The 13,470-nt window shown below is 45.6% G+C and overlaps 1 protein-coding gene across 3 annotated transcripts in view; it reads right to left on the bottom strand.

Annotated features, from left to right (window-relative positions):
• AK3 (adenylate kinase 3) overlaps positions 1-8,279 on the bottom strand; it is a 31,134-nt gene extending 22,855 nt beyond the window's left edge. For 2 of the 3 annotated variants that reach the window (XM_045373215.3, XM_045373214.3), the window contains exon 1: positions 8,200-8,279. Coding sequence is in view for 1 of the 3 variants with exons in the window: in XM_045373213.3 (XP_045229148.1) it covers positions 7,987-8,137 (151 nt within the window). In the remaining 2 variants the exon portion in view is untranslated. Of the gene's footprint in view, positions 1-7,986 lie in introns of all 3 variants that reach the window. The other variant, XM_045373213.3, reaches the window with a different exon arrangement.
• Positions 8,280-13,470: the final 5,191 nt, after the last annotated feature.

Raw genomic sequence — 13,470 nt, 5'->3', positions numbered from 1 at the left:
CACAAGAATTATATTAAAAATGAAAACCTCCCTTGACCATTGTTCCTCCCGCTAACCATCACCCAATCGCTCTCCTCTTCAGTGAAGCATCCAGAAAGAGTTCCTGTTCCAGGCCTATACTCCCCTTCCCGTTCACTCTGCTTCGGATAAATCCTGATTTTGACAATTACATAAATGCCCACCTGGGTCCAGCCTCATTTTATTTCTCCTCCTCCCTCATCCTCCCCATTGGCACTTCAGCCTGAAACCACACCCCAGCAAGGAGCTCTATATACATGGATCCTCCTAGCCTTTACCCAAGCCCCATGGTAAGCTCTTACACATTTTTCAACACACATCCTAAAAGGCCCTTCATGGTCAAGTGTCCCTCAACCTCCTATGGAACTGGAAGCTCCCACTCTGAACTTCCAAATGTCACAGACTTGTCTCTATTGCAACACCTATCACACCAATGACTATCTGTTTACATGTTGTTATAGACGGAATTACGTCTCCCTTAAATCTGTATGATGGAACCTAACCCCCAGTGTGACGATATTTGGAAATAGGGATTTAAAGGAGGTAATTAAGATTAAATGGAGCCGGGCACGGTGGCTCATGCCTGTAATCCCAGCACTTTGGGAGGCCGAGACGGGCGGATCACAATGTCAGGAGATCGAGACCACGGTGAAACCCCGTCTCTACTAAAAACACAAAAAATTAGCCTGGCGCGGTGGCGGGCGCCTGTAGTCCCAGCTACTCAGGAGGCTGAGGCAGGAGAATGGCGTGAACCTGGGAGGCGGAGCTTGCAGTGAGCCGAGATCGCGCCACTGCACTCCAGCCTGGGCGACAGAGTGAGACTCCGTCTCAAAAAAAAACAAAAAACAAAAAACAAAAAAAACAAAAAAAAAGATTAAATGAGGTCATAAGGGGAGGGCACTAATCCAATAAGCCTGGTGTCTTTATAAGAAGAGGATGAGATGTCAGGGGTGCCTGCTTACAGAGGAAAGGCCATGTGAGAACAAAGTGAGAAGGCAACTAGGCAGGCCAGGAAGAAGGGCCTCACCAGAAACCAACTCTGCCAGTGCCTTGGTTTTATACTTCTAGCCTCCAGAACTATAAGAAAATAAATCCTGTGGTTTAGCCTTCCCTAGTGTGTGGTATTGTGTTACAGCAGCCTGAGCTGACTAATACACATGTCCATCTGCCCACCTGCCCCCATGCCTACACTCTGTGAGCACCTAGTGAAATCAGTTCCTCTCCGTGTCTCCACTACCTAGCACATATCTGATGCTTAAAGGATCCATGGATAGTTGCCTGAATTAATGGTTAGATGGACAGATGGATAGATGGACAGACAAGCTCCCTGGATTCTACTAGATTCTAGCCATGGAATTGTAAAAGGCCTAACTTACTTTGTTAAAAAATATCCATCTAGCAAAAGCCTACTTTCTTTGAGACAGTATTCACGACCAGGCTTACCTTTTAAAAATTGTTCTTTAAGTTATTTAAACAAACTATGGTACACCCATAAGATAACAGAAAAAGAGAAAACAACCCACATGTTCACCAGCTTATGAATGGATAAATAAAACACGGCCCATCCATAAAATGGAATTGTATTCAGCAATAAAAAAGAATGAAGTACTAAAACATGCTACAGTGTGGATGAGCCTTGAAAACACTAAGCTAAATGAAAGAAGCCAGTCAGAAAAGATCACATATTGTATGACTGCATTTGTGTAAAATGTACAGTATAGAAAACTCAAGAGAGACAGGAGGAGAGTTGGTGTTGCCAGAGGCTCAGGTGGAGGGGAGCGGGGTTGGAACAGAAGTGACTGCTAATAGGTATGAACTTTCTTTTATGGGGTGATGGGTATGTTCTAAAATTGATTATTAAAGAAAAAATATTAATTTTTAAAAGGTTGAGCACTGTGGCTCATGCCTGTAATCCCAACACCTTGAGAAGTTAAGGAGGGAGGATTACTTGAGGCTAGGAGTTCATGACAAGCCTGGACCAACATGGTGAGACCCCATCTCCATTATAAAAAAAGAAAAATGGATTCCATTGATTATGAGGAAACAAAAGAAAGAAAATACAAAATTAAGTATTTATATATATATATTTTGTTGTTGTTGTTGTTGTTGTTGTTTTTAAAACAGTTTTTGCTGTGTTGCCCAGGCTGGAGTGCATTGGCATGATCTTGGCTCAATGCAGCTCCGCCTCCTGAGCTTAAGTCATTCTCCTGCCTCAGCTTCCCAAGTAGTTGGGACTGCAGGTACCCGCTACCACACCCAACTAATTTTATTTTGTATTGTTAGTAAAGACGGGGTCTCACCATGTTGACCAGGCTGGTCTCAAATCCGACCTCAAATGATCCACCTTCCTCGGCCTCCCAAAGTGCTGTAATTACAAGTGTGAGCCACCATGCCCAGCCAAAAAAATATTTTAAAAAGAACAAAGAAAAAATTTCTTAAAAGAAAAAATATATTAATTTAAAATTGATGAAGGCCAGGCGCAGTAGCTCACGCCTGTGATCCCAGCACTTGAGGTAGGGAGTTCGAGACCAGCCTGGCTAACATGATGAAAACCCATCTCTACTAAAAATACAAAAATTAGCTGGGCATGGTGGCTCATGGCTGTAATTCCAGCTACTCAGGAGGCTGAGGCAGGAGAATCACTTGAACCTGGGAGGCGGAGGTTGCACTGAGCCGAGATCGTGCCACTGTACTCCAGCCTGGGCAACAGAGCGAGTGAGACTCCATATCAAAAAAAAAAAAAGTTGATTTTGGTGATGTCTGCACAACTCTGTGAATATACAAAAAGTCCACTGAGTTTTATACTTTAAATGGATACATTACATGGCACATTAATTATATCTCAATAAAGCTATCAGAAAAAAATGAAATGGGGTACTCCATATGCAAAGCAATATTGTTAAAGGCATAAAACAGTATATACAGCATGCTATAATCTGTGTTTTAAAAAACACATACACAAAGAGAAGCATAGGTAAATCTTTGGTTGTATAAGCATAAAATATCTTGGAAGAATCTTTTCATGAAATATCCTTTTATATTTTTAGAATTGCCTATTACAAATTAAATGTTTTACCATTCCAAAAAAAAAAAAAAATCCGCCCTGCCATCAGTATCCTAATTATGCATGCCTATGTGCCATAGGTATACATAATAATGTTTCGTTAGACATATAGAATCCAGGGACTGACAGAAGTCTTGAAGATTATCCACTACATTCATCTGCCCCAGCATATAGATGAGGATAAAGGAGATTCATAAGGGTTGGCCGTCTAGTCTAGGGTTATGTCTCCCTTTTTTTTGAGACAGGGTCTCATTCTGTCACTGTGAGTACTGTGGTGCCATCACAGCCCACTGCAGCCTCGAACTCCTGGGTTCAAGCAGTACTCTCACCTCAGCCTCTCAGAGAGCTGAGACTTAAGGCGTGTGCCACCACATCCAGCTAATGTTTTTATTTTTTGTAGAGATGGGTTCTCACCATGTTACCCAAGCTAATCTCAATCTCCTGGGCTCAAATGACCCTCCTGCCTCGGCCTCCCAAAGTGCTGAGATTACAGGCATGAGGCACCAAACCTAGCCAAGGTTACATCTCTGAGAAGTACTATGCTACAGTGCAGTGTCTCAGACTGAGCAATCACATGTCAACCTCATGATTTCTACCATAGCTGAACTACTATTCACTATATAGTTTACTATACAGTTCTTTACTATATAGTTTTCTTTAAAGTGACTTAGCTTTAAAAATTAATAGCTATAATTTTCATGAAATACAGCTTTGGTGTGCTAGATTTGTGTCTGTTTCAAATCTACTTTGAAATAGATAGATAAAAAGTTTTTATCTATCTAAAATGTCTATCTCATGAATCTCATTGTCTAATTCACATCTATCTCATGAATCTCAGTATGGGAAATACTGCATAGAGAAAAGAGTATTTAATTAGCACACAAGGAAATCTACGTTTTCACCCTCATCCCCCAATAAACACTGTTTACTATCAAGCAGGTTCTTCTCCTGAACTCAGTCTCTTCATCTTCAAGAGAGGCCTGACTTTGGGAGGTCGAGGCAGGTGGATCACCTGAGGTCAGGAGTTCGAGACCAGCCTGTCAACACGGCAAAACTCCGTCTCTACTGAAAATACAAATATTAGCCAGCCACAGTGGTGCAAGCCTGTAGTCCCAGCTACTTGAGTTGGGAGGCGGAAGCAGGAGAATCGCTTGAACCCAGGAGTCGGAGGTTGCAGTAAGCCGAGATTGTGCTACTGCACTCCAGCCTGGGCAACAGAGTGAGACTCTATCTCAAAAAAATAAAACAAAATAAAAGAGAGAACTGGACTAAATGTCTTAAGGTCAGATTCAAGTTCCCTGACTCCAGGTTTCAGTAATGATCTACATTCCAGCTTTGCTACTGTCAATGAGTTGCCTAATGTTTCCAGTGTTCTTATCATATCTCCTGGGATGATTTTAAACCTAAGCTATAAAATACAGCCATGGGCTATAAAATATAGCACCCTCATAAAACAGTGACTGGAAAGTAAATTGGAACAACCTTTCTGTTGTAGTATTTGATAGTACCATATTTGTAGAAATTCCATACTAGGAATTTATTTGAAGGAAATAAGCAAAGATGTGCCAAATGTTTATGTACAGAGATCGTCATAACAGTATTTATTATAATAAACAATGGTTAACAACATACATGTCCAATAAAAATGTTTAATAACAATACAACTTTGGCCGGGTGCGGTGACTCACACCTGTAATCCCAGCACTTTGTGAGGCCGAGGTGGGCAGATCACGAGGTCAGGAAATCGAGACCATCCTGGCTAACATGGTGAAACCCTGTCTCTACTAAAAACACAAAAAAATTAGCCGGGCATGGTGGCGGGTGCCTGTAGTTCCAGCTACTTGGGAGGCTGAGGCAGGAGAACAGCGTGAACCCGTGAGGTAGTGCTTGCAGTGAGCCGAGATCGCGCCACTGTACTCCAGCCTGAGGGACAGAGCGAGACTCCGTCTCAAAAAATAACAAATAAATAAATAAATAAATAAATAAATAAATAAATAAATATAACCATACAACTTTGATAAAATTAAACATCTTTTTTTTTTTTTTTTTTGAGATGGAGTTCCACTCTTTTCACCTAGGCTGGAGTGCAAGGGTACCAGCTCAGCTCACTGCAACCTGTGCCTCCCAGGTTCAAGTGATTCTCCTGCCTCAGCCTCCCAAGTAGCTGGGATTACAAGTGCCCACCACCATGCCTGGCTAATTTTTGTATTTTTAGTAGAGACAGGGTTTTGCCATGTTGGTCAGGCTGGTCTCAAACCTCTGGTGATTCACCCACCTCAGCCTTCCAAAGTGCTGGGATTACAGGCTTGAGTCACCCCGCCCAGCTTAAACATCGTTTTTAAGACTGGTTAATGATGTGTGAACATGCTCACTATAAATGAGAATAAAAAAGTAACCTATCATTTAGAATATGACAATTTGTTTTTAGAATTTAACCATTTTGCAAATACAAATGCAACAGAAATAAAAAAGAAAAATAAAAAAAAAGAATAAAAGAAAATGCACCCAAGGGTTAATTATAATCATCTCTGTGTGGCAAGGCAGAATTATAAAGGATCTTAATTTACCTTTTTTATATTTGCATGAAAGAGATATAGTTTCCTTCTTTTACAATAAATATGCTTTACTTTTTTCCTTTTTTTTTTTTTTAGACAGGGTATCACTCTGTCACCCAGCTTGGAGTACAGTGGCACAATCTCAGCTCACTACAACCTCTGCATCCCGGGCTCAAGTGATTCTCCCACCTCAGCCTCCTGAGTAGCTGGGATCACAGGCGCGAGCCACCATGCCCAGCTAATTTCTTGTATTTTTGGTAGAGACAGGGGTTTCGCCATGTTGCCTAGGCTGGTCTTGAATTCCTGACCTCAAGTGATCTGCCTGCCTCAGTCCCCAAAGTGCTGGGATTAAAGGCATGAGTCACTGTGCCAGGCCTACTCTCTTAGACTTTGGTTAACCTGACCCCAACCAGTATCAGTATCTGGGATTGTTTAATGTTACCTAACTACTTCAATATGTTGCATTAACAACATTTAGCAAGCAAGTCAAACAACTTTTTTTTCTCTCTCTTTCTCTCTCTCTCTCTCTCTCTCTTTTTTAGATGGGGTCTTGCTCAGGCTGGAGTGCAGTGTTGCAATCTTGGCTCCCAGCAACCTCCGCCTCCCAGGTTCAAGTGATTCTCCCACCTCAGCCTCCCGAGTAGCTACGACCACAGGCGCCTGCCACCGCGCCCTGCTAATTGTTTTTGAATTTTTTATAGAGACGCAGTTTCATCATGTTGCCCAGGCTGGTCTAGAACTGCTGAGCTCAAGTGATCCGTCCACCTCAGCCTCCCAAAGTGCTGGGATTACAGGTGTGAACTGGTTACATAAATCATACTAGATTCTGAAAATACATACCTACAAAAACAGAATGAAATGGATGTGTCCGTTTTCATGTGAAATATATCCCAGACACGAAGTGAAACCACACTGATGCAGAGTATATATACATAGTATGATCACATATTACATACAAGAAAAGACACACCTTGGCCGGGAGCGGTGGCTCATGCCTGTAATCCCAATACTTTGGGAGGCCGAGGTGGGTGGATCACGAGGTCAGGAGATGGAGACCAGCCTGGCTAACACAGTGAAACCCTATCTCTACCAAAAATACAAAATTTAGCCCGGCGTGGTGGCATGCGCCTGTAGTCCCAGCTACCAGGGAGGCTGAGACAGGAGAATTGCTTGAACCCAGGAGGCAGAGGTTGCAGTGAGCCGAGAGCACGCCACTGCACTCCAGCCTGGGCGACAGAGCAAGACTCCGTCTCAAAAAACAAACAAACCAAAAAAAGAAAAAGAAAATAAGTGATACACGTATCTGTGCTTACAAAGTAAACCTTTCTAGAAGGAAACTCTGTTCCCCCCCCCCCGAAGAATGGGACTGAGGTAGGGAACGAAGGACGGCGTTGTTTTTTATGCTATACACGTCTATCCTGTTTCTTATCCTTACAAAAAAAAAAAAAAAGAAAGAAAGAAAAGAAAAGAAAGAAAAAGGCCTTGTGTAGGCATTATTTCTATATAGTAAATGGGTTTCAAAATGAGTTTCAAAACAGGTTCTATTTTGAAAAGTAAGGTCAACATTTTTTGAGAAAAAAACTCCCGCTATTGGCTTTTCAAAAACAACCTTCTTAAGAGAGAATTTGCATACCACAAATTCACCCATTGTATAGTGTAGATTGTTAACTGGCTTTCGTGCTGAGCTGTAAGAATTCATTTGGCATGAGAAACAAAATATTTTATGTAACCACGCGTAAGAATAGCCTCCGTGTCTACGAAATCTAGGGATATCAAAATTTGAGATAATTTTATGACTGCAACAAGGGTAAATAATACTTGGCCTTCGGAATATGGGGGAAAGGTCAGAACTACAAGATCCCATAGAGCTTAACCACACCAAAAAAAAAAAAAAAAAAAAAAAAAGGAAAACAAGAAAGAGAGGAGAAAAGAAGAGAAGAGAACAAAACAAGCAAACTCTAGCAGGGCTAATGCCAGTCTTCTAAATGCACCAGCACGTTGAATAAGCTGCAGCTCAGCTCGATGGACCCCCAAGAGTGGCTGCCACTGGGAAGACTAGTGCCTCTGAAACAAAGCCCGGTGGTTTCCTTTCCTCTCTGAACTTCGAGCTTGACCTAACTTTCCAGTACCTTCCCCAGCCCCACTCTCCCATAACCCGCCCGAAGCGGCCCACAGAGGCCGGAGGTTTCGGGGCGCAGTCGCTCAGCAGCCCGAGGTCTCTGTCCCGGGCGACGGGAGGGAAATGCCGCGCCCGCAGCCTGGGACCCGCGTGCCCAGCTTCGGCCACCTCGCACGCAAAGTCCGACCCGGGTGACAGCGCACGGCCGGCCCTGGGCCCAGAGCTCCCACCTGTGCCCCGCAGCATGTTGTCCCGGAGCAGGTCCCCGCTGGAGAGGTGCTTCAGCTGGAAGTGTGTGGTGATGCGCGACGACACGGTGCCCTTGCCCGAGCCCGGGGCCCCCATGATCACCGCTCGCAGCAGCCGCGCGGACGCCCCCATGGCCGCAGACCCAGGCCCGCGCCGCGCGGCTACCAGGGCTTTGGCCTGGCCTGCGCTCTCACCCGCTTCGCAGCCCGCGCCGGCCAGCTGGCAGCGCCGCTATCAGGCGGTTACTGAGGTTCCCAGGCGTTCCCGGAAGTGCGCCGACAGCCACTGGGGCAGCCCAGACAGCGACCGACCCCGCGGCTGCTCCCGCCTCTCGGCGACCCCGGCGCACCCAGTCCCCGGCGCCTGGCCCCGCCCAGCCGCACAAACCGCGCCGCCTCTGCGCTCGCTCTGCCGCCCAGCTGCCACCTGCGCCTCTCCGCGGCCCCTCTCCACCGGCCGCTGGGCCCAGTCCCTTCGGCGCCCCTCTGCACCAACCCCCACGCGCCCTCCACTCAGCTCAGATCTACCTCCGCGCCTCTCCGCGACTCCCGAACCCCGCGCCCTGTCTGGCCGAGTCCCAGCCGGATAGACCGAGCTCCCCTCTGTCCGACCTTGGCAACTCCTGCGCGCCCCCCGCCCCCGCCACCTCTAGTCGCCCTTCGGAGCCTCTTGGTTTCGGAATCCACCCGCACCCATCCCTCCAACAACCCTTTTGTAGTCTGGGCCCCTAGTCCATAGCAGGCGCTGCCCTACCCAGTCCCTGCGGGACACACCGCGCCCCCTGCCGTGCTCCCTTGACAACCCTTGTCCCCGCTCCACCTGGCGCCCACTCGAGTCCCCCCTCCCCTCTACTCCCTTGGACCGCCAGACCCCCCGCTTCTGCACCCACCCCCGCCTTTGTCCCTCCCTCCTTCCTCCTCTTCCCTTCCCTCCTTCCTCCTCTTCCCTTCCCTCCTTCCTCCTCTTCCCTTCCCTCCTTCCTCCTCTTCCCTTCCCTCCTTCCTCCTCTTCCCTTCCCTCCTTCCTCCTCTTCCCTTCCCTCCTTCCTTCTCTTCCCTTCCCTCCTTCCTCCTCTTCCCTTCCCTCCTTCCTCCTCTTCCTCTGCTGCCAAGGGCCCTCTCTTCCCACTCGTCTGTGTAGAACCAGAGGGAGTGACCTTGAGCCGAGAGGGCCTACCTCATTTTACAGGAGAGGAAATCCGAGTTTCATTGAGTGAGATTCTTTTATAAGTAACATAAGAGTATGTGAAACTGTGGAGGCAGGCTGTTGTAGATAGGCGGTCGGAAAAGCTTTGAAGAGATGGCATTTGTGCTGAGTACTTAATTAGAATGTGGAAGAGAAAGACATAGGCCCTTCCTATGTCCAGTTTTAGGGGAAGGCCCTAAACTGGAGGTTTGGCGTGTTTCAAGAATGGAAACAGAGGACAAACATTCGAGTGAGTATCATTTTGTCTGCAAACTGGGCATAGAGGATTAGAATGGAGGAGTTAATGTAGTACTTAGTGCAATGCCAGCTACAGGGTCAATGTTCAATAATGGTTGTCCATTTATTATCATTGCTTTGTGCTGTGACACTATGTGAAGGCAGAAAGAAGGCTCTATGAAAATAAACACAGTTACCATTCTCCTCAGAGGTCCAGAACTGATTTCAAAGAAGATAGAAATGACGTCAGGGCGAGACAGTGAGTGAATCTTAGCTGAGTGAATGGATGGGGGATTTCAATAGATAGACAGCCTGGTACTTAGAAAAGACATTAGCCTTTACTTTCTGATATGGAGAAAAAAGAAAGAAAATACATACCTTCTACATTTTTTTTTTCTTTGAGACAGAGTTTTGCTCTTGTTGCCCAGGCTAGAGTGCAATCGGCTCACCGCAACCTCCACCTCCCGAGTTCAAGTGATTCTCCTGCCTCAACCTCCCAAGTAGCTGGGATTACAGGCACGTGCCACCGCACCTGGTTAATTTTATATTTTTAGTAGAGACGGGATTTCTTCACGTTAGTCAGGCTGGTCTGAAACTCCTGACCTGAGGTGATCCACCCGCCTTGGCCTTCCAAAGTGCTGGGATTACAGGTGTGAGCCACTGCGCCCTTCCTTGTTTTGTTTGTTGTTTGTTTGAGACAGGGTCTTGTTTTGTCGCCCAGGCTGGAGTGCTGTGAAGCGATCTCAGCTCACTGCAACCTCTACTTCCCAGGTTCAAGTGATTCTCATGCCTCAGCTTCCCAAGTAGCTGGGATTACAGGCACCCGCCACCACACCCAGCTAATTTTTGTATTTTTAGTAGAGATGGGGTTTCATCATGTTGGCCAGGCTGATCTCAAACTCCTGACCTCAAATGATCTGCCCGCCTTAACCTCTCCAAGTGCTGGGATTACAGGCTTGAGCCACCCCACTGTGCCCAGCCGAGCTCATACATACTCATTACTAAGCAAGAAATAATGAAAATAAATGAATTAAACATTGAATTAATGTAATTGGGAAAAGGACATCAAAATAACCCATGGAAAGCAGAGGAAGGGATGAAGTAAACACCACAAATGAAAGGATGAGAAAAACAACTAACTAAAGAATGAACGAGTCTGGACAAGTACAACTTATGCAATACTAGAAAATCTGAAGGTGTGGAGAAAGTACTTCTAATCTCAAAGCTGGAAACATAGGAGGTTCTGGCTCCAAAAGAAACCAGAAAGAAAATCCTGGGGAAATTTGGTTTAGAAAAAAAAGTGTTCAAACAAAAATAGCTGAGGAATCATCCTCTCATTGCAGGGGCGAAAAGCTGAGTGTCGTGGTCATATTAACAGGCCCACAAAACACCCATCAACTTTAGCTTTGCGAAAGGTTGTTGATTACAAATGAGTAACTGCCAGTCTGTGAAATCTCCTGGCAACTGTGCCTGGCATAGTCATATCACCATTCACAGGCATTTGTATGGATCTGTTCCTCACTGCCTACCTTGTTCCAACGGAAAAACACTGAGGTCAAATTCATTCAAATTCTAATTTAATGATCAAGTGTTTATACAGATTAGTTTGAAGCAAATAAAGCCCAGATGAGTGCTTTGCACATAGTAGGCACTCAATAGGTCTTTGTTGATTAAATACTAAGAATTACTGTTTTGTCACTTTTGTTTGTTTGTTTTTGAGCTGGAGTCTCTCTCTGTCACCCAGGCTGGTGCAGTGGCGCAATCTTGGCTCACTGCAACCTCTGCCTCCTGGATTCAAGGGATTGTCCTGCTTCAGCCTCCCAAGTAACTGGGACTACAGGCCTGAACCATCATGCCCAGCTAATTTTTGTATTTTTAGTAGAGGTTTCGCCAATTTGGCCAGACTGGTCTCAAACTCCTGACCTCAAATGATCCTCCTGCTTTGGCCTCCCAAAGTGCTGGGATTACAGGTATGAGCCACCATGCCCAGCCTTTGTCACATTGAAGACTGAAATGTTTAAGGGCTCTAGAATGTAAAACTGAGGGGGAAATGATAGGCATGTGTCATGGGTTGAATTGTATTTCCCCAGGAGATATATTGAAGTCCTAACCTCCAGTACCTCAGACCATGACCTTACTTGCACATAGGGTCTTTGTAGACATAGTTAAGACAAGGTCATAGTGGAAGATGGTCAGCTCTTAATCCAATATGACCTGAAAACATAGGGGGAGAATGCCATGTGATGATGGAAGCAGATATTGGGCTTAAACAGCTGCAAGCCAAGGAACACCAAAGATTGCTGGGGACACTAGAAGCCAAGAGAAAGACACAAAGCTGATTCTCCCCTAGGATCCTTGGGGGAGAATAACCCTGCCCTCACCTTGACTATGAATTGTAGCCACTAGAACTGTGAGAGAATAACTTTCTATTGTTTCAAGCCCCCTAGTTTGTGGTAATTTGTTACTGTAGGTCTAGGGAACTAATACAGCTTGTTTCCAAGAAGTATGTATATGTGTTTGTATATTGCTTCACACTATGTGTTACCTAGATGAGAACAAAAGAATAGAAGGGTTCATGTTTGAGAAATAATTACTGGGATTGTAGTGATTGTAGTGCGACAAAGACAAGGAAGGTGCATCAGTTATCCACTACTATAAAAATCCACTCCAGGCCAGGCGTGGTGGCTCACACCTGTAATCCCAGCACTTTGGGAGGCTAAGACAGGAGGATCACTAGAGTCCAGGAGTTTGAGACCAGCCTGGGCAACATAATGACACCCCTTCTCTACAAAAAAAAAAAAAAAAAAAAAAAAAAAAAGACGAAGAACATTAGCCAGTGTGGTGGTGTGCACCTGTGGCCCCAACTATTTGGGAAGCTGAGGTGGGAGGATTGCTTGAGCCTGGAAGGTTGAGGCTGTAGTGAACCGTGATCACACCACTGTACTCCAGCCTGGGCAACAGAGCAAGACCCTGTCTCAATGAATAATAAATATTCTGGCCAGATGTGTTGACTCACACGTGTAATACCAGCACTTTGGGAAGCCAAGATGAGTGGATCACTTAAGGTCAGGAGTTTGAGACCAGCCTGGCCAACATGGTTAAACCCCCGACTCTACTAAAAATACAAAAATTAGCTGGGTGGGATGGCGTGTGCCTGTAGTCCCAGCTACTCGGGAGGCTGAGGCACGAGAATTGTTTGAACACTTGAACCAGGGAGGCAGAGGTTGCAGTGAGCCAAGATCATGCCATTGCACTCCAGCCTGGGTGACAGAGTGAGACTCTGTCTCAAAAATAAATAAATAAACAAACAAAAATTAGCTGGTCGTGGTGGTGCACACCTGTAATCCCAACTAGTCAAGAGGCTGTGGCAGGAAAATCACTTGAACCCGAGAAACGGAGGTTGCAGTGAGCCTAGATCGCACCATTGCACTCCAGCCTGGGCAACAGAGTAATACTCTGTCTCCAAAATAAAAAATAAAATAAATAAATATCTGGGGGAAGAATGTTCTAGAGAGAAAAGAACAAACGCAAAGGCCCTGAGGGAGGAGTGTGCTGGAGTTTCCAAAGAAGCCATTTACCTGGAACAGAGAGCAAGAAATGAAAGTTATTCAACAAGAAAGCTCAGGGAGGTAGTAAGGGTCCAGACCTTACACGGCCTAACAAACCACTGTGGCAAATGGTATTGTCCGAAGACAGCCACGACGCCCACTCCCAGTCCATAAGCTTATCTTTGACACTTCTCCAATCAAGAAGTGAGGTCCCTGTCCCCTCCACCTTTAACCGAATAGACTTCTGTGACTGTTTTGACCAACTGAGTATGGTGGAAGTGGTATTATGTGACTTCCAAGGCTAAGTCATAAAAGACAAAGCAGCTTCTGATTTGTTCACTAGGACACTCATTTTGGAAGCCTACAGCTGCCACATGGGGAATCTGACTGCCCCGAGGCCAAGAGGCTGTAAGGAAGTCCCGATTAACCCACATGGAGAAACCACTTAGGGACTTCCTGAGATGACATGGAGAGAGCAGTGCTTTATTCCCTGGG

Source organism: Macaca fascicularis, chromosome 15 (genome assembly GCF_037993035.2).
Source record: "Macaca fascicularis isolate 582-1 chromosome 15, T2T-MFA8v1.1".
Taxonomy (NCBI): Eukaryota; Metazoa; Chordata; class Mammalia; order Primates; family Cercopithecidae; genus Macaca; species Macaca fascicularis.
The sequence above is the reverse complement of the archived record's forward strand: the minus strand, read 5'-3'. Positions and strand labels throughout refer to the sequence as shown.